This window comes from Palaemon carinicauda, chromosome 21 (assembly GCF_036898095.1).
Source record: "Palaemon carinicauda isolate YSFRI2023 chromosome 21, ASM3689809v2, whole genome shotgun sequence".
NCBI lineage: Eukaryota > Metazoa > Arthropoda > Malacostraca > Decapoda > Palaemonidae > Palaemon > Palaemon carinicauda.
The window spans coordinates 32,217,409-32,238,534 of NC_090745.1; the positions used below are offsets into that span (position 1 = coordinate 32,217,409).

General features: G+C 47.6%; 1 protein-coding gene across 1 annotated transcript in view; it reads right to left on the bottom strand.

The window, feature by feature from the left end:
• LOC137615259 (nucleolar pre-ribosomal-associated protein 1) overlaps positions 1 to 21,126 on the bottom strand; it is a 321,164-nt gene that overhangs the window by 129,034 nt on the left and 171,004 nt on the right. The window contains exon 5 of the mRNA XM_068344983.1: positions 8,395 to 11,004. Coding sequence (XP_068201084.1) covers positions 8,395 to 11,004 — 2,610 coding nt within the window. The remainder of the gene's footprint in view (positions 1 to 8,394; positions 11,005 to 21,126) is intronic.

Genomic DNA, 21,126 nt, shown 5'->3' on the forward strand with positions numbered 1-21,126 from the left:
AACCATACAAACCTTAGCTATTTACAAAGGGTATTACTTTTAGCGCAGCTGAAATGACGAGCCAATAGTTTTTAACGAGGGTTAATTACCCCCGCGCTAGTTAGCGGGGGGTGGGGAAGGGTAGCTTGCTACCCCTCCCCCCTCCACACACCGGTGACTTGCTTCACTTCACTTAGAGGTAGGACTTGACTTGGGGGTCAGGGATGGCGGGCACATATGTGTAAATAGCTAAGGTTTGTATGGTTAGGAAAAATACAAATTATCTTCGAATTTGTCATTTGTTCCGTAACCGAAATACAAACCACGCTATTTACAAAGGGTGACTTACCCCTTAGGAAGGGTGGAAAGTCCCCAGCCTTACTGACTTCGGCTTGCCCGGGGGCTCGATCCCTCAGTGAGCAGCACTAGAGAGAGGGAGCCCCTGTACCTCACAGGTTCCTAGCATCGCTAGGAACGAGTGGCCTACATAAGCAGTGTGAGGAGGAGAGTGTGACTCGTCCTATGAAGTTGACCTTGAGACCTTCAGATAGGAATTCTAGGATAGGACGTTCCCCATACCACCTCGTCAGGGTATGGGAGACGCAACAGTATTAAGCTTAATACTAGGAGCACAAAGAAGCATGGGTTACCTGCAGAGGTCGAGGTCAGCTATGCGAGGACCAGGATGCTGCTTTCCCAAGAGAGGGGAGAATGAAGAAAGAAGTAAGGGTCAGACATACTCTTTCATTCACGCAGACTAAGACCGGGTAACACCGCCCTCAACCTACTGCTACTTGTCCAAAAAGGAGCCTGAGGTTAGACCAGCTGTTGTGCAGCCACCACAGGGCCGATAGAGAACGTATCGAGGCTCCTGTGGGTCACGTCTTGCAGGTAGTGGGCTGTGAAGGTCGTTTGACGCTTCCAGACCCCAGCTTGAAGTACCTGCGTCACAGAGAAGTTTCTCTTGAAGGCCAGGGATGTAGCAATACCCCTGACATCGTGGGCCCGAGGGCGACGTGACGGAGGAGGGTCAGGATTCAGGGCATGGTGGATAACCCTTCGAATCCAAGCTGAGATGGTGTTCCTGGTGACCCTCCTCTTTGTCCTGCCTGTGCTCACAAACAAAGCTCGCACATGAGGACGGACTGCAGCCGTTCTCTTCAAGTAGTACCTCAGACACCTCACTGGGCATAGTAGCAGCTGGTCTGGGTCGTTTGTTACAGAACGGAGACTTGCGATCCTGAAAGAGTCGAACCGAGGATCCGGCACTCCAGGATTCTGAGTCTTGGCCACAAACTCAGGGACGAACCTGAACGTTACCTCCCCCCATCCCCTTGAATGGGCGATGTCGTACGAGAGACCATGAAGTTCACTAACTCGCTTGGTCGAGGCCAAGGCGAGTAGGAAAGCCGTCTTCCAAGACAGGTGGCGATCGGAGGCCTGGCGTAATGGCTCGAATGGAGGTCTCTTGAGACACCTGAGGACTCAAACCACGTTCCAAGGAGGGGGTCTCACTTCCGACTGGGGGCAGGTAAGCTCATAGCTACGTATGAGTAAAGAGAGTTCTAGCGACGAAGAAATATCCACGCCCTTCAATCTGAAGGCCAAGCTTAAGGCTGAGCGATAGCCTTTCACCGCCGAGACAGAAAGGCGCATTTCTTCTCGCAGATACACAAGGAAGTCCGCTATTGCTGGAATAGTGGCATCGAGTGGAGAGATACCCCTTCCACGACACCAACCACAAAAGACTCTCCACTTCGCTTGGTAGACTCCCTCAGAAGACCTTCGCAGGTGCCGAGACATTCTCTCCGCAACCTGTTGCGAAAAGCCTCTCTCCGCGAGGAGACGCTGGATAGTCTCCAGGCGTGAAGCCGAAGCGAGGCTACGGCCCTGTAAGAGACACGGGTGTGGGGTTGTCTGAGAAGCTCGTGTCGTGGAGGAAGCTCCCTTGGGAGTTCCGTCAGGAGTTGCAGAAGGTCCGGAAACCATTCCGCGTGATGCCATAGCGGAGCTACTAGAGTCATGGAACAGTTGACCGATAGTCTGGTCCTGTTGAGCACCCTTCTCATCAGACAGAATGGTGGGAAGGCGTACACGTCGATGTTGTCCCACCGTTGCTGGAAAGCATCTTGCCAGAGTGCCTTGGGGTCCGGGACTGGTGAGCAGTACAGGGGCAGCTTGAAGTTCAAGGCTGTCGCGAACAAGTCCACCGTCGGGGAACCCCACAAAGTCAGGACTTTGTTGGCTATCTGAGGATCCAAAGACCACTCGGTACTCACTATCTGCGAAGCCCTGCTCAGACTGTCGGCGAGCACATTCCTCTTGCCAGGAATGAAGCGAGCTGATAGTGTTATCGAGTGGGTTTCGGTCCACCTCAGAGTCTCTACTGCAAGATGGGATAGCTGTTGCGAAAAAGTGCCTCCCTGCTTGTTGATATAAGCCACTACCGTGGTGTTGTCGCTCATCACCACCACGGAGTGACCCGCCAGGGACCGTTGGAACTGCTGAAGAGCCAGAAAGACGGCCTTCAATTCTAGCAGGTTGATGTGTAGGCACTTTTCTGATTCTGACCAAAGGCCTGAGGCCCTCTGGTTCAGAACGTGCGCCCCCCACCCTTCTTTTGACGCGTCCGAAAACAGAGTCAATTCCGGGGGGAGGACGAGAAGACTCATTCCCATCCGCAGGTTCTCGTCGGCCAGCCACCACCGCAAGTCCGTCTGTTCCAGAGACCCCATTGGGATCAGAATGTCCGGGGAATCGGATCCTTGATTCCACCGGGACTTGAGCCGCCATTGAAGGGATCTCATCCTGAGGCGGCTGTTTGGAACCAGACGGGCCAGGGAGGATAGGTGGCCTAAGAGACGCAACCACGATTGGGCGGGGAGTTCTTTTCGCCTGAGGAAAGGCTCCGCCACCCTCCTCAGCCTTGCTATCCGGTCGTCTGATGGAAAGGCTTTGTGGAGATTGGTGTCTATTAGCATGCCTAGATAAACCAGTCGTTGGGACGGCTGCAGAGAGGACTTCTCGAGGTTTACCACGATCCCCAGATCCTGGCAAAGATCCAGAAGCCTGTCTCGGTGCCGAAGAAGGGTCGACTCCGAGTCTGCTAGGACCAGCCAATCGTCTAGGTAACGAAGGAGACGAATGCCGTTCCTGTACGCCCAAGATGAAATCAGGGTGAACACTCTGGTGAACACCTGAGGAGCTGTGGAGAGACCGAAACACAGCACCTTGAACTGGTAGATCTTGTTGTCTAGGCAGAATCTCAGGTACTTCCTGGAAGACGGATGGATCGGGATCTGGAAGTACGCGTCCTTTAGATCCAGTGTACACATGAAGTCTCGTGGTCTCACCGCAAGTCTGACCGTGTCTGCTGTCTCCATGCTGAACCGGGTTTGTTTGACAAACCTGTTCAGAGCTGAGAGATCGATGACGGGTCTCCAGCCTCCAGTAGCCTTCTTTACAAGAAAGAGTCGACTGAAGATGCCTGGGGAGCCGTCCACGACCTCCTGGAGAGCACCCTTCTCGAACATGGTCTCGACTTCGGCCTGAAGGGCCAGCCCCTTTGCCGATCCCATGGCATAGGAGCTCAACGACACTGGATTCGCTGTCAGGGGAGGTTGAAATGACGTGAACGGGACGCGATAACCTTGGCCGATCACTGAGACCGTCCAAGCATTGGCCCCGTGTTGCTGCCACCTGCGGACGCAACGCTGAGGGCATCCCCCCACAGGTGGACACGCAGGGGGACTGCCACCCCTAGGGCTTGCGGCCGCGGCCGCCACCCCTAGGAGTCTTGCCTCCCCTGGAGGACTTACCGCCCCTCTTGACCTTGGCTGGAAAGGGCTGGGGCTTAGACACCACTTTCTTAGCTGCCGGTGCCTGTTTGGGAGCCTTACGAGGCTGTTGCTGCTGTTGTGGCGGGGCTGGAGGCTTATAGGGCCGAGTTGTAAGGGCCCTGTGGAGGAGGGAGTCCGTGCTGGATTTCCTCCACCTCTCAACCATTCGCTCCAAGTCTTGAGGCTCAAACAGGCTCTCCCCCAGAAGGGAAGCATGTCGGAGCCTACACACATCTACGGCGGGGACCTTCGGATGGAATCTCTCGGACACAGCATCGTGACGCTTCAACACCGAGTTGGCCCACAGGGTGGTGACCTGGTGCGCCAAAAACTCGATGGAGCGGGTGCCCGAGAGCAAGAAGGTCTCTAGGGCCTTCCTATTGGTCTCCTTGGACAAGTCCTCCATCGCAATAGGATGCCCAGAGATCCTAGCCAGAAGTCCAGCCACGAAGTGGCCTGCATGGCACACTTAGCGACCTTCTCGTGGTTAAGGATCTCCGCCGCCGAGAACGACACCTGCCGGGCAGAGAGTTTCTCCAGGGGAACTCCCTTCGCCAGCTCCTCCACAGAGTGATGGAGAGGAGCAGCGAGGTTGTGCTCACCCAGGATCTCGAAATACCTCCTCTGCTGAAGGCGAGGAGGAGGGATAAGCCTGTTCCCGGCAGTGGAACGACTGGAGGAGGCAAGAAGTGCGAGCTGAGCGTTGGCCCTAGCTCTGGCACTCTTCAGCCCCCGAGACCAGGGCAGAGCTGCACTGGTCTTAGGGGCCTTCCGAACGTCAAACACTTCATCCAGAATCGTGTCTTTGCCTTCACGGGGGGCGATGACTGGATCCGTAAGTCTGTTAAGTGTCCTTATCAGGCTTAGGACCTGCCAGAAGGCATGTTCGGACTCTTGCTGTTCTCCTCCCTGCGGGCTGGCAGCTAAGTCTCCTGCCCCAGGAATCTCTTCTTGGGGTGACACGTGGACATTCCCCTGGGTAGTCGTGGGTTCCTGACGAATCCTTGCAGAGGATTTAGGGACGGTCTTGGAATCCTTGGGTTCCCTCCTGGGAGGGATACAGGATCCCAACAACGAGGTTCGAGGGGCCCCTTCCTCACGAGACGATTCTCCTGCCTGAAGCGAAGTCTCCCCCCCTGGTGCCGAGGGGAAGACTACCGCCCCACTGGACTCACCTGAGGACGGAAAGGCCTCGTCCACGGGAGAAGGAGAGAGTACTCGTGCAGGAGAAGGGACCTTCGAGACCGACCTCTTGGGAACCAACTTCGCCCTAGGGGAAGTCACCACGAAGTCCACTCCTCTCTTTCTCTTAAGCGTAGGAGAGACAGCCGCTGGTTTGTCACCCTGGCCGGCGAGTGCTGGTTTCATAACCCTCACTAACGCCCGTGCCAGCGGACCAAACCAAGTCTGCTGCCCCAAGGACACAGAGTCCGAAATCCTCGCTAAAGAGAAAGGGATCGGGCGATCCTTTGGAGTGGACACGACGGTACCTGCCTGAAAAGAAGGTGGGGAAGAATGCTGTACTGACCTGTCTTCGTCCTGCACTACCAACCTGTGCTTGGATGGAGGTGATCCCGAGTGCCGTCTAGGAGCACGCGTCCCTGCTGCTACCACCGGCTGTGGAATTCGCCGCGAACGATGGTCGCGCGAGGGCGAATGGTCGCGCGGGAGTTGCGGGCGAGCGATCGCGCGGGCGCGCAGGTGGATGATCACGCGGGCGCACAGGCGAGTGGTCGCACGGGCGCACAGGCGAGCGGTCGCGCAGGCGAGCGATCGCGCGGGCGCGCAGGAGAGTGGGCGCGAGGGTGGGCAGGTGAATGAACACGTGTCCGAAGCGACGAACGCAAGCGTTGGCGCGACGGCGAGGGATCGTGCTGCCGCGTAGGTGAGGAAGATCGCTGGCGATGTAGATCCACAGGCGATCGATGACGAGCTGGTGAGTGCAGTCGCTCAAGTTGGCGATGGCGCGATGTGGAATGTCGACGCACTGGTGTGCGATGGTGAGCAGCATGCGCAGGTGAATGACCGCGTAATGGTAAGCGATGGCGAGCAGCATGCGCAGGTGAATGATCGCGTGATAGGGTGCGATGGTGATCAGCATCCGCAGGAGGGCGATCGTTCAGGGTTGTGTGATAAGGAGCAGCATGCGTAAGCGGGCGATCGTTCAGGGTTGTGCGATGGCGAGCAGCATGCGCAGGTGAATGATCGCGTGATGGGGTGCGATGGTGTTCAGCATCCGCAGGAGGGCGATCGTTCAGGGTTGTGCGATGAGGAGCAGCATGCGTAAGCGGGCGATCGTGCAGGGTCGTGCGATGGCGAGCAGCATGCGCAGGAGGGCGATCGTGCAATGGCGAGCGATGGCGAGCGGCATGTGCAGGCGGGCGATCGCGCGATGGCGAGCGGCATGTGCAGGCGGGCGATCGCGCGATGGCGAGCGGCATGTGCAGGCGGGCGATCGCGCGATGGCGAGCTAGAAGCTGGCGAACCATGTTCCTTCAGGAGCGTTGGCGAACGTCGGTGCGTTCGTTGTCGCTGTTGAATAGGCGATACTAAGATCGCCTGTGCGCGCTGGCAAGCAGGTGAACGCTGGCGAGGAGGTAATCGCTGGCGTGTAGGTGATCGCTAGCGAGCTGGTGATCGCTGGCGAGCAGAAGGTCGACGCGTGTCCTGTGAGAGGACAGCTGGTGCGGCGCGTTCACGAGCAGGAACGGGAAGATTGCTGGCGCGTTGGCGAACATGTGTTTCTGACACACGCGCAGCACGATGTTGCGTAGCCACAGGACCAGGCAGATGGTGAGCAGGGAGTTCAGCAGGAACTAAAGGGTAGTCAGAGACCGCAGGGCGATGGACCTCAAATGAGCGCTGACGCTCGGAAGAGAGCTGACGAGCAGGAGAGCGCTGGCGAGGGGGGGCGAACATCAGTAGAGAGCCGACGAGCAGGTGAGCGTCGGCGAGCAGGAGATCGTCGACGAGCAGGAGAGCGCTGGCGAGCAGGAGATCGCTGGCGAACAGGTGAGCGCTGGCGAGCAGGAGAGCGCTGGCGAGCAGGAGAGCGCTTGTGCGTTAGCACTGCTTGCGTAAGGGAAGAATCCATTAGCCCCGAAGGGACCGTTGCCCGTCGGGTGACGAGTTCTCCAGAAGGCGAAGATCCGGCAGGAGATGGTGAGCGGTCTGCAGAGAGGTTCAAGGAGGGCGGAGCAGTAGGTTGAGGCTGACGAGGAGAGTCCCCCCCCCGGAGGACGAAGACCCAAAAAGGCGTCTCTTAGTCCCCCTGTAAGGGGAAGGGAGGCCCTTGTGGCGTAGAGGGCGGTGAGCCTTACGGCGGAGGCGGCCTCGGGGGAGATCGTCGGGACCATCGGTCCTCCGAAGGGGAGTCTCCGTCAAAACACTTCCCTCAGAAGGAAGCTGAGTAGCAGCCGAGACCGAAGGACTCACTTCCCCCTTTGAAGGATGTACGGAAGGAGGAGGAGAGCCTTGAGCACCATCACCAGCAACAGCACCTGCGGCGGAAGGCCCAGCCACGTCGGAGGCCTCTGTCACCACGACGTCGACAATAGACAGAGGGTCTACCTCTGCTACCACCGGCGACTGCTTAACAGCGGCCCCCAACGAGACAAGGTCAATAAGAGCGACCCTGGAGGGCACGCCCTTAAGCCCCAGGGACGACCAAATCTGTAAAAGATTATCACTGGATAAGGCATTATTAATAACCTCCCCCGGAGGAGGAGGGGGAACCGCCTCGCTATGGGAGGCGACGCCCTCTCCGCCCACCGAAGGTAGGGAAACAGAACAAGGGCCTGCGCTCCCACTCGGACGACTCTCCTTAGGAGGCGGCCGAGGGGGAGCTTCGGAGGAGGTTTGGGCGGCGGAAGAAGAGTCCCGAGAACCTTCCTCCTTCAAGGCTAACCCCGGAGGAGAACGGTCTCTCTTGGACTTCTTCTTACGCCGACGGCCAAACCTCTCCCACTGGGAGGCAGACCACTCCCTACACTCACGGCACATGTTATCCTGGTCACACCGTCGGCCCCGACATTGAGGGCAGAGGGTGTGTGGATCCGTATTAACGTCCGACATGAAAGTCCCACAAGGACGGCCGGCAACTCCAGGGCATGTACGCATAGTAAAGAAAATAACTGAAGGTCAACTTCCAACCAATCACACACGCTGAAAAGAAAAAGCAGAAAATTAAAGGCTGTCACGAAGGCGATGAGCAGACACGTCTGATCACCGCCGAGCCAAAAGTGAAGTGAAGCAAGTTACCGGTGTGTGGAGGGGGGAGGGGTAGCAAGCTACCCTTCCCCACCCCCCGCTAACTAGCGCGGGGGTAATTAACCCTCGTTAAAAACTATTGGCTCGTCATTTCAGTTGCGCTAAAAGTAATACCCTTTGTAAATAGCGTGGTTTGTATTTCGGTTACGGAACAAGTGGTTTTTAATAGTCTTCTAGCATTGATGCAGTAAGCTTTAAATATTTAGCAGTCTTAATGAATAGTGTAAAACCTAGTTAAAATATAAAATTGTTATTGGTCTTCAAACAATACTATAACATAACACTAAATTATCTATAAAATACTCACCTTGCGTAATCTGTTGAGAAACCTTTGTTGTCATTATCTGTGGAAGAAAACTTTCTATAACACCCAGTAGATCATTGTGGATCTCATCACTCTCCTCCTTTTTACTTGCAGTCCATTCCAGATACTTGTTGAAAAGGAGAAGCACTGTCCCTTCCTGGGGTCGTTTAATTGGTGTGGTCACTTTCCACAATAAGCTGAGTAACTTATGAAGTATAGGGCCACAGGATGTTGATGAATGGTGAGGAAGTTTCAAATAAATCTCTAACAATTCTTCAACATCATCATAACTCAATATCGTACTTTCAGAAGTCACAAAGGGACTCAGAACACGATTGAAGGCAATAAATGTCTCCTCCAGCATAGACGTAGACTTCAAACTTGATAATGTTTTCAAGTAATAAGGATATGTGTACATGATCGAATCAGGATGTTTCTGAAACACTATCTCAATAAAGTACTGACTTAATGAGGAGATGGGAACCCTATCAGGTTCAGCTGGGCTATACAATGCTAATACCCTTGGGTGCTCCAAAACTGTTTTCACTATAACTACAGCACTTTTTTCATCACTTTCAACCATTTTTGCATACAGCTTTTTCAAAATTTCAACATGTGTCTTACCAGCTGGCACTATTTCCTTATTTGACTTTTCATGCTCTACAAAGAAATACAGGAGTACTTGTAGAACAATTAGACGTATATTTCCTCTTACTGCAGATTGAATATCATCAGATTCTAAAATAGAACTTACTGCCGTAAAGTCCTGTGTCATGAATGATGTTTTTAATACTTCTGTGAGACTCAAATCTTTGATAACTTCCCCAGATTTAATCTTTGGCAGTTTTGAATGGTTAACAAAACACCCAAGATAAGACTTGAGAGAATCGTTAATCAGAGAACTTTTTCCTATAAGAAAATGTATCAGTAGGCTTGGATTACACATTGAATGAATGTAGTCGCTCAACACATGTGAGATATATTGTTTATTCTCATCGTCTGGATTTGCAGTTAAAAGATCAGCAGCTGCAAGTACAAATCTTGAAAAGGGTTTATTGTATCCAAGAATCACTGAAACCTGTTTCTTGTCTAAAATCACAGGGTCAACATCTACCAAACATGGTACACTACTTTTATTAGTAAATTTCTCCTTTATTTCTATCAAAGAATCTGTATAAAGATTGTATGATCTCACTGTCTGTTGAATAATATGGGTTAGGAAGGTCGACAGTTTGACATAATTAGGGCCAGAAACATGTCTCAACCAAAGACTAATGTTTTCAGAATCATCTGCAATCCCTGCTTTGTTCAGAGCAACTGACAACATATCAGCCAAATTACACTGGACATCTTTGTTCTCTTCAGAACAGTAAGAGGTGAACTCGGGACTTCTGAGGCAATGAGCATTTGTTTTGATGATAACATGAAAAATATTTTCTTCTAAGCTTTCAATGCCTATGCTGAACTTTCTTTGGCTGATGCTTTTAAATAGTAGGTCTAAACAGGCTGTCCAAAATTCATTCTTAGTCCAATTGTTCAGGTCAAGTTCCTCTGATTTCATGTTGCTTACATACTGCACAGTTTTCAACACATCTACTGGGCATAAAACTTCAACAACCAGGGATGATGAGATGTAAGAGTAATGATTAAAAAATTCTACAATAGCGAGAATTTCATCAGTAGGCTTTATCTTCACCTCCTCTTCTTCAACCATGCATTCTTCCTCCCTCTCCTCACTGTTCTTATTGCAGCTCCTCTCTATCAAATATTTCCAACTGATAATTAATGTATTTAATACCTGCTTCCCAAAAGTATTTGACATTTCTTCAATTAACTTCTGCTTGATCTTTTCACACACATCGTTTGGAAGGCCTGAATTTTTTAACTCTGCCAAGGTTTCCTTGGCTTTCCTGAGCACAGCAAGCATCAAAGCACATCCTACATACCTGACTGTCCCGTGCTCATTTTGACACAGCCTAAGATAAAAATTCTGATTCAACGGAAATCCTGGAAAAATGCATGGCACTACGCTCTGCCATTTTGAAGACTCCATAAACTGCCATGGTTCCTGTAGCTTTATAATTTCTACCAACATTTCCATCAACGATATAAATGGAGTAGACCATCTTGGGAAAAGTAAATGCTTCAGCGAGTCAAGGTAATTTGGCAGGAGCTCAGGACAAGCTGCAAAAACGCGGCTCACCAAAACTACCCCTTCAGCTGTCTCCCATGGTTTTTTCACTTCAGATAGGATTCTCAAAATATTAGAGTTTGAACTGGATCCCCCTCTTCTGGAACCACTTGATCTGATAACAATACCATGGTCATGTGATGAACAAAGAGTTAACATGAACTTGAACAATGTTCTCCTTATTTTTGTTTCATTGTCTGTGTTGTTTGTTTCTTCCTTTGATTTTGAAGACTTTGCGCTAGGTCCTCTCCATCCACGTAAATTCAAAAGAGGCCTCACAGTGTCTGGTGTAAACATAAAAATTTTCCTCTTTTTGTTTACATTCGGGTTCATCAGTACATGTTCATGTAATGAGTTTAAAACTACCAACACTTCTTCACATTCTCCATACTTGAGGCCAGAGAAGATGCTTGGTAGTAAATCTGTATAAGAAAAAACAATATGCAGTAATTAGAAATAAAGTGGGTTATGGAACTTATGGCTTCTAAAATAAAGATTGCAAATACTGTATTACAATTGAAGAACTAATGTTTATGTCAAGTAAGACATGGTATTGCAATACCAGTACTATTTATAACTATCTGTTGATTTGTGCTTGACATAAGAGATTTACAAGACTGATTCAAAGACAACAAACATACAAACTAATCACTGCCTAGGGGGAGGGGGAAATTCAAGAAAGCAGCAAGTTCTACAATATTGAAGACCAATTCAAAAGTGCCAAAACTGTCAACCTTCCTTGTTTTTACTTCCTTGATCTGTCTGACTGATGTACAAATGGCAACATATACACAATTTTGACTATGATTTAGACTGTTGATAAAATAGGGCAGGAGGGGTTGGATGACATGCTTCCTCACATGACAACTTTGAGTAGCCAACCTGGATGAATAAGGAAGGTCTATTGCTAAGCTCAGTACCCAATACTACATCTTAATTTGATAGACTAATGGTCCTAGAATGGCTATTAGCATTGAGCATAGTATATCAGTGTAAACCATTGAGGTTTTAAATGCCTTCTAAGTGTCTGTAGTGGCCATGGGAAGATACCTGGATAAATTATAATAGCTAACATTTCATAAATATATCAAACAAACCAAACACTGATGACTAAAGAGAGGACTTTGTCACTTCATCAGTCCCTATCCAAGAATAAAATCTAAAAATAAAAAATAAATCACACAAAAAATAAAATACCTTATAAGCAACTTGTAATTTTTCCTAGCTATACAAAACTGAGTCCTTTAAAATCGGGAATGTCTTCAGCGGAGCTGAAATGGCCTTTGATTTTATCATTAAGGCAGTTGATAACAGGAGGTGCATGTGGGTGAGTAGCACCACCCACTCGCCTGTCGAAGAATCTTCACTTTTGAACTTCGGCTTACTGAAAGGGGATTGAGGTGGAGTTTATCTTTAAAATACTCAGCTTACTTTATAGCTAGGAAAATGCAATTTACTTTTTAACTTTGTTATGTGCTCCTTCACATACACAAACCTTTCGTCCTTTACAAGATGGAGACTCAATAATTGATGGGTAGGAAGTCCTCCTAGAACCAAACTGGTAGGTTCTTTTTCTTCCCAGGAAATGTCAGTCTAGCAATGAATAGGCATATAGGGCCTGTCTTGTACCAATATTAGTACATAGTCAAAGGAAGAATCCCTTTCCACAAAGGGGAGAGCAGTTGGGAATGATATACCTGGCATATGAGGATCAATGGGTTGGTATAATATATTCCTCCATCCTTCCTCTAGTCAAGGAGGGATGTGGGAGATACTTTTCTAAATTCTAAAGAGTGAAGCTCAGAAGTATAGCTTACAAGCATCATGTCAGATTCAGTTAGTAATGGTACCACCGCTTCATCCCCAAATGAGATGAAAGAAAGAAGATGGAGAAGAGCCAGTCAATTTATCTTTCATTCCAGACTTACTTTCTACTTTATCATAGACAAGATGCTTCCTATCTTGTGCAGGAGCTGGGCTGACTACACAACCACTTGAACAGCTACCACAGGACCAGGAACAAAAATGTTGAAGGACATGTGGGTATACTCATGTAGGTAAAAGGTGGTGGTCACCTGGATTTTCCCAAGCTAAGATACCTGGCTGAATGCAAGATTACTCTTGAACACTAAGGTGGGACCAAGAGTATATCCCTGACTTTGTGGCCATAGTCCTTGGTTGTACCTCAACCCTCTCAGTAGTCAAGCCATATGTACTGTGCATTGTCTCATAAAACCAGAGAGAGATTGTGTTCCTCGACACCTTTCTCTTGTTTCTGCCAGTGATAAGGAAGAGACACTGACACTCATGCATGAGGTGTAGGGTCCTCTTCAGATAGCAATGCAGAGCCTTCACAAGACACAAAAGCATCTGCTATCAATTGACACCTAACAGTTCATGTAGAGAGGGGATGGAGGTCTCGAACTTGGGGTCATGCATCAAAGAATTCTCGGTTTTGGCCATGAACTCTGGCACAAACTTAAAAAGAGACCTCCTTCCAACCTTCAGTATGGGATCAATAATTAAAAGAGAATGTGAAACTCACTAGAAAAATTACAATCTTGAGGGTCCGATCTCTGTCTAACTACCTTTTCAAAGGCTCAAACAAGGTACAAGCAAGAGCCTAGAGAATCAGGGTCATGTACCATTTTGAAGCCTGGGGTCCCAGCGTCAGTGTCAGCAAGAATGCTCGAAGCTCCTAATGAGCAGACAACTCCCACAAAGAGGAGAGGTCTATACAGTTCAGACAAAACAACATACTCTAGGCTCAAATGTAGCCTTTGACAGCCATTACAAAGAGGTGCATCTCATAGCGAAGGAAGACGAGAAAATCCGTAATCTGTGCTAGAGATACTCCATAGAAGTATCACTTCTATGAATACAATCCTAGAGGATGGCCTACTTTCCCTGGTACTATTGTACTTTTGAAAATGCAGTAGACAGAGAGGCATGGACCATGGGATAGTTTTTTCAAGAATTCGACTATAAGTACTTACAGATTGGGATACCACTCGCTATGTAGCCATCTTGGAGCCACCAGGAGCATCTTGAGACCTGGCATAATGAAACAACTCCTTCATGTGCACCTGCTTCATAAGTTTGTCAAGGGACCACGAAACCGTGCCTCTTTATTTGCTGACAGAGACTAGTACGGTGGTGTTGTTGCTCATTAACACTACCGAATGCCTCCTCAAACGATTATGGAATGCTTGAAGTGTTAGAAATGCTACTTGTATTTCTAGGACATTGGTGTGCAAATGCTTCTCTTCTCATGACAATACTCCTGAGACAATCAGGCTACCCAGGTTTGTGATCCACCCCTCCTTTGAAGCATTTATGAACAGCTGCATGTCCAGAGGTGGTGAGTACAGTTGGACTTCCATCATATGGTTTTCCTCATTCACTCATTAGGCAAGATCATACCGATCATGCTGCCCCACTGGAAAAGAACTGGAACGTTTGGTTGATTCCTGTAGGCTGACCAGTGATCCTTCAAATGCTGGTGAAAGGATCTCTGATGAAGGCACCTATGAGGAAGAAGCTTCTTCAGCGCAAAAAGGGGCTGAGATAACTTTGTCAGAACTGAACTGGGAGCACTTTCTTGGACAGGAACGGCCGCGCTCCTCTTTGCGCTTGCTGATGCAATGTAAATGTCTGAAGGAAAGACTCTTGCTGCTGCCATGTCTATCAGCATGATCAATTACTTCAACAACTGTTTGGGTATGACTTTGACTTCTCTCAACTTATCACAATCCCCAGATCATGACAAAATGCCAGAAGTCAATCTTGAACCTGTAGCAAGAAGCCAGGATCAGCTAATCATCTTGAATTAGTCTCAGCTGCTATAGAAGAACAGTACACAGTTCAAAGCACAGTCTTGAACTGGTACACCATATTGTAGAGGGAAAAGTGGAGATATCTGGGTACCTGGAAGTATGCATCCTTCACATTCACAGAAGGCAGAAAGTTTCCTTCTCTGATGGAACTCAGCACAGAACGTACCAGTTCCAGCCTGAGTTTCATCTGACAAACAAAATTGTTCAGTGGAGAGAGAGCTCGATAACTGGTCTCCAGCTCTCAGTTGACTTCTCCACCTGAAAGTAAACTACAGAATTGCCAAGACTTATGTCTTGAATGAGTTGAAGCATGTTATTCTTCAACATCTATTTCACCTCTATCAGTATGTGAGATATGGTGGCCTGACGGTACAAAAAAAGGATTAAGTATTATTATTATTATAATTATTATTACTTGCTAAGCTACAAACCTAATTGGAAAAGCAGAATGCTATACATGCAAGGGCTCCAACAAGGAATAATAGCCCAGTGAGGAAAGGAAACAAGGAAATAATTAAACTACAAGAAGAGTAATTGAACAATTATAATAAAAGGTTTTAGGAAAAATAACAGCATTATAAAGGATCTTTCATATCTAAACTATAAAAACTTGAAAAAAAAAAAAATTATGGGAAATAAGAAAAAATAGTAACCGTCCAGAAGGACACTCCATGCCCACAGCTTGGTCCCGTGTCTCTGGCAGGTTTCCCAATGGCCAGACAGGCATCCACCTACTCATGGAAACAAGAGAGCAGGAAGACTAGCATCAGTGTTTCCGTCTCTCAGCCCTTTCGCCCTACAGTCCTCTTTCCTGGAAGGACCAGGTTAGGTGGCTCAATGGGACTAAATATGCACAGGCTCCCTTCGCGGGAAAGAGGCTGAAGACGAGTGTTTGGCCACAAATGGTTTCTCAGAGCCAGAGCCCTTAAAGAACACTGCTTAATAGATCAGGGAGACCTGAGAAGCAATTTTTCACTTTTCCACAGCCACCTGCACGTGACTCCTCGGGAGAGACATGACACCCCACACCGTGCTAAGGAGCTTTAGACCTACCTCTGAACAAACTTGTTTTGAGAATTGGGAGACCAAGTCATTCCTCCTCTTCAAAACCCAGGTGGCCCACTGGTTTGCTGATTCGTGTGCCACAGAAGTACGGTTACTATTTTTCGGCCAGGCAGCACGGGACTCTTGTACTTCTCCAAAGACACTGGGTTGATAACCCCATTGACTTTGTGAAGTACGTCACTACGCCCAACCACTGGTCAAGCTACATGACAGCTTGGAGAGAAGCCATGCCAGACGATTCCATGGCCGCAGACTCAGCAGCCAAGGATGTGCCTTCCAACTTGAGTCTGTCCAAGGAGAGTACCCACATTAGTATGTACTCTGACAGACATAGAATTTTTTCTGCTTCGGAAGTGCGGGGGGCAAAATCTTATCCAATGACTGTAAGTGAGAGTTCTTATGTCTACATATCTGATCGTCAACTTGATCCAGGCCCAAATTAGCAAGATCTAAGGCAAATCCAGAAGTGGCCTAGACCCTTGAGGAGCAGCGTGGTGCCAGTCAATGACCAATGTTCTCCAAAAAGGCAGAGCCCGGAGCCAAGGTTGCCTTTCCCAGTTCATTGTACTTACAAATGTCCAAAAAGGACAAATCCTGAGTATCATCATACCCAGCACCCAGAAGGGGTAGAGGGTGTGGCAGGCTGCTATGATGACTCACTCACCCACCACCATGAATATGATCACTCTAACATAAGGAAGGACCCAGTAACATAATTGGGGGCTGATGACAGACCAGGATGGCTGACAACAGTGGGGGATGGATCTATGGCACTGATCATGGAAAAGACAGGAGTAACCCCTGCTCTTCCCTCTAATGATTGGAGTGGGGTGGCAGCACTGGTCTCATGCAGGGTACCTGTCCCTGCACCGTGGGCTTGTAATCATCAGCCGAGCGTGCCATCTTCTATACATGGTACTGCAGTCAACCCTCCTTATTCGTGGGGTTTAGGAAAGAGAGAGCATGGATCTCCAAAACGCCTGGCATCTTCAAAGCACAAAATAACATAGAGCTACGAAAAACACGTCTGAACGTTCACGGGTGCTAACAAGGAATGATAGGAGGTGGTGGTGGTGGTGGTGGTGGTGGTGGTGGTGGTGGTGGTGGTGGTGGTGGTGGGGGGGGGGGGGGGGGGCAGTAGCTGTAGTGAACGACACTTGGTAGTAACGGGGATTTTAAGGAGGGAGAAGTCTAATTGGAAAGGGATCTCTGGTAGTGGTATCACTCGTCCCAGTTTTAATACCGTCACCCTTTAGAGGTGAGCGAGCTGGATATAATCCTAGCATTCCATGCAAATTTTTTCTCTGGTATATTTAGCAGTATTTATACCTTTGAAATGGTGCTTTAAGGAGCATTTCACTGGACGACACAGGTTCCTCGCCCAGAAATAGATTTTTCCTTCGTCAAAATCCCGTATTAACACAACTTCAGTTCTAGGTATAATGACTCGTAAACCGAAAATCATTGCCACGACTCATAGAACTAGTCACCGCCATGCTATACTTTGTATAAGTTTCAACAAAACACTTGTTTGTACCACCCAACACTACTCAATGATACTGTAGAGTAAGTAAAGTCCCTAATAGCTGATGGTTGAAATGTACCCTAAATTGTAAACAGAAGTAAGAACGGCTTTAATGAAACACAATTATCTTTTTAAGTCATGATTTTTTAGAATGGATAATGTCTGTTTAAACTTGTCAGTCTGAGATGACAATCGAATGTGTTAATGATTTGTTTACAGTAAAATACTGTAAATACACGATTAGTATTTTTTTCAATGAATGTATGAATATATATTTTACCAAAAGTTACAAAAATAAGATAAACAAAATATGACTAAATCATCACACCACTGCACAAATCTTTGTTACATGTCTGTAAATTAACACATTTCTTTACAATAAATTTTAATTTTCAGATTATTATTTCATTCTAATAGTAATCGATTCTTTCCTGCATTATAAATCAATACAACCATTTTAGTTTAAATAGTAAATAAAATGAAAGACAAAACATTTAAGGCTGTATAAATCAGACATAGAATTTATATTTCCATGCAATATCATTGACACATGGCTGTCCGTAAGCAGATAGTGTCATTTTGTTTGTTTCATGAAGAAATGGCTTTCATCCATCTTTTAGTTCTTGACGGAAAATTTTCATCTTCTATTAAAATAAACTTCCTTAAACATAGCATAATATTAAGAACAAGAAATAATTTTCAGTCCCCCGCAATTTTCCAATTACTGTATTTATTACACCATAAGAAGGGGAAAAATGGCTCACATCTATGAGTAAATTATGAGATAGGGGAAAAAGGCTAAAATTAAAGTGCTTGGTTAGTATTGGTCAAATCAACTTAAAACTTGGGATAATTGTAATTGAACAAACTTCATTTCATCATGTGATGGTAATTTTAAAAAGATTTTTCTTAAAAAAAAGTAAATTTTTATGTTAACAAATAAAGAAGTTACTGATAATTCTACATAAATTCTAATTTCCTTATTTTTTCACTGAAATATCAAATCACCTTAAAGAAAATTACTACATATACTGAAATTGAATAGGAATAATCCAATTTCAAGACCTTTACATTTTTGTGTGTGTGTGTGTGTGAGAGAGAGAGAGAGAGAGAGAGAGAGAGAGAGAGAGAGAGAGAGAGAGAGAGAGAGAGAGAGAGAGAGAGAGAGAGAGAGAGTGTGTGTGTGTGAGTGTGTGCGTGTGTTACAAGGGGTTATAGTAAAAGGATTTTGGATGTGTTAAAGACCTTTTAGTCCATCAGTGGATTCTCCATTTGTTCTTTGGTAGAGCAATTTGGTTTAAGCATTTAGAGAGTTCTTATGATCTTGTCTAACTTATTCTTGAACTCGATTACCATGTTACTCATTACTTTATCCGATGGAAATCTATTCCAAGTATTTGCTATTATGCATGTAAAGAAATTGCCACATTGTGTGCAGTTGTATCTTTTCAAATCTAGTTTATGTACGTTAAATCTGGGCTGATTTGTGCTAATCGTGAATAGATTGTTGTAATATGACAAATTTGTAGATAATTTGTATTTTTCCTAACTACACAAACCTTAGCTATTTACATGGGGTAATTACTTCGGCGTAGCTGAATGACAAGCCATAAGAATTTTAACGAGGGTTTACTACCCCGCCGCTAGTTAGCGGGGGGTAGGGAGGGGTAGCTAGCTACCCCCCCCCCCCAACCCACCCCTCACACACACCGATGAATGCTTCACTTTGCTTATAGGTAGGACTTATCCCGGGGGACAGGGCTGGCGGGCAAATATGAGTAAATAGCTAAGGTTTGTATAGTTAGGAAAAATACAAATTATCTACGAATTTGTCATTTGTTCCGTAACTTAAATACAAACCACGCTATTTACATGGGGTGACTCAACCCTTAGGAAGGGAGGTAAGTCCCTGCTATACTGGCTTTTGGCTTAGCACGGGGACTCAATATTTGAGTGTGTAAGAATTCAAAAAATAAGGAGTCCCTGCGCCTCGCTAGCATTGCTGTGAAACTGCTGCGGCCTACATAAGCTGTGTGTAAAGGTGAAGAGCGTGACTCGTCCTAAGAATTTGACCTAGAGTTCTTCAGGTGGAAATCTAGGCTAGGACTCTCCCAATACCACCTCGTCAGGGTATGGGGACATGACAGTACAGTATTACTCTTAATACTAGGAACACAAGGAAGCATGGTTTACCTGCAGTGGTTTGAGGTCAGCTATGCAAAGAACCCAGGATGCTGCTTTCTCCAAGGAAGGAGAGGATGAAGAAAAGAATAAGGGCCAGACAAATCTTTTCATTCACGCAGACTAAGACCAGGTAACAATGCCCTCAACCCTCTGCTACCTGTCCATTAAGGAGCCTGAGGTTAGACCAGCTATTGTGTATCCATCACAGGGCCGATAGAGAATGTATCGAGCCTCCTGTGTGTCACGTCTTGCAGGTAGTGGGCTGTGGAGGTCATCTGACGCTTCCACCCCTGCTTGTAGAACCTGCGTCACTGAGAAGCTCTTCTTGAAGGTCAGGGACGTTGCTGCGCCCCTTACATCATGCGCTCTAAGGCGACATGACGGAGGAGGGTCAGGATTCTGGGACAGATGGATCACCCTATGAATCCATGCGGAGATGGTATTCTTGGTGACCCTCCTCTTGTTCTCCCAGTGCTCACAACAAAGCTTACACTTAGGGACGAAAGCAGTCATTCTTTGAGATATAACCTCAGACTCCTTACTGGACACAGTAGGAGATGGTCTGGGTCATCTGTTACAGAACGAAGACTCGAAATCCAGAAAGAGTCGAATTGAGGATCCGGCACTCTCGGATTCTGTGTCTTAGCCACAAACTCAGAGACGATTACGAACGTTACCTCCCCACATCCCCTTGCATGGGTGATGTCATACGAGAGACCATGAAGTTCACTGACTCGCTTGGCCGAGGCCAAAGCTAGTAGGAACACCGCCTTTCGAGCTAGGTGTCAATTTGAAGCTTGGCAACATGGTTCGTAGGGAGGCCTCCTAAGAGGCCTGAGAATTCGAACCAAGTGCTCTGAAGGAGGTCTCCCTTCTGACTGAGGGCAGGTAAGATCGTATCTTCGTATGAGTAGGGAAAGTTCCAGCGAGGAAGGAATGTCCGCTCCTTGAGCCTGAAGGCTAGCCTTAAGGCTGAGCGATAGCCTTTCATTGCCGAGACTGAAAGGTGCATTCTTTCCGCAAATAAACGAAGAACTTGGCTCTTGCTGGAACAGTGGTATCGAGTGAAGAGATACTCCTTCACGATCCCAACCACAAAAACACTCGCCACTTTGCCTGGTAGGCCCCTGTGGATGACCTGCGCAGGTGTCCAGACATCCCATTCGCAACTTGTTGCGACAATCCTCTCTTAGTGAGGGGATGCTGGATAGTCGAAGCGAAGCTACGGCTATGAGGGAGCTGTTGGCATGTGGTTGTTTGCTTGTGTCATAGAGGGGGTTCTCCCGGAAGTTCCGTTAGGAGTTGCGGAAGGTCCAGAAACCATTCCGCGAGATGCCATAGCATAGCTATCAAGGGTCATCGAGCGATTGACCGATATTCTGGTCTTGTTGAGCACCCTCCTCATCAGACAGAACGGGGAAAAGGCGCACACGTTGGTGCTGTCCCACCGTTGTTGGAAGGCATCTTGTTAGAGTGCTTTGGGATCTGGGCCTGGAGGCAATACCGCGGGAGCTTGAAGTTCAGCACTGTAGCGAACCGATCCACAATCGGATAACCCCACAAAGTCAGGACTTTGTTGGCTACTGGATGATCCAAGGACCACTCGATAATCATTATCTGAGATGCTCTGCTCCGACTGTCGGTGAGCACATTCCCTTTGTCTGGAATGAAGCGAGTCGATAAGAGGGATCGAGTGGGCTTCGGTCTATCTCAGTATCTCTACTGAGAGATGGGATAGTCGCTTTGAAAAGGTACCTCCTTGCTTGTTGATGTAAGCCACTACTGTGGTGTTGTCGCTCATCACCCCTCAGAGTGATCCGCTAGATCTTTGTTGGCACTGATGAAGGGCCAGGAAGAGCGGCCTACATCACTAGCAGATTTATATGGAGGCACTTTTCCGATTCTGACCACAGGCCTGAGGCCCTGTGTTACAG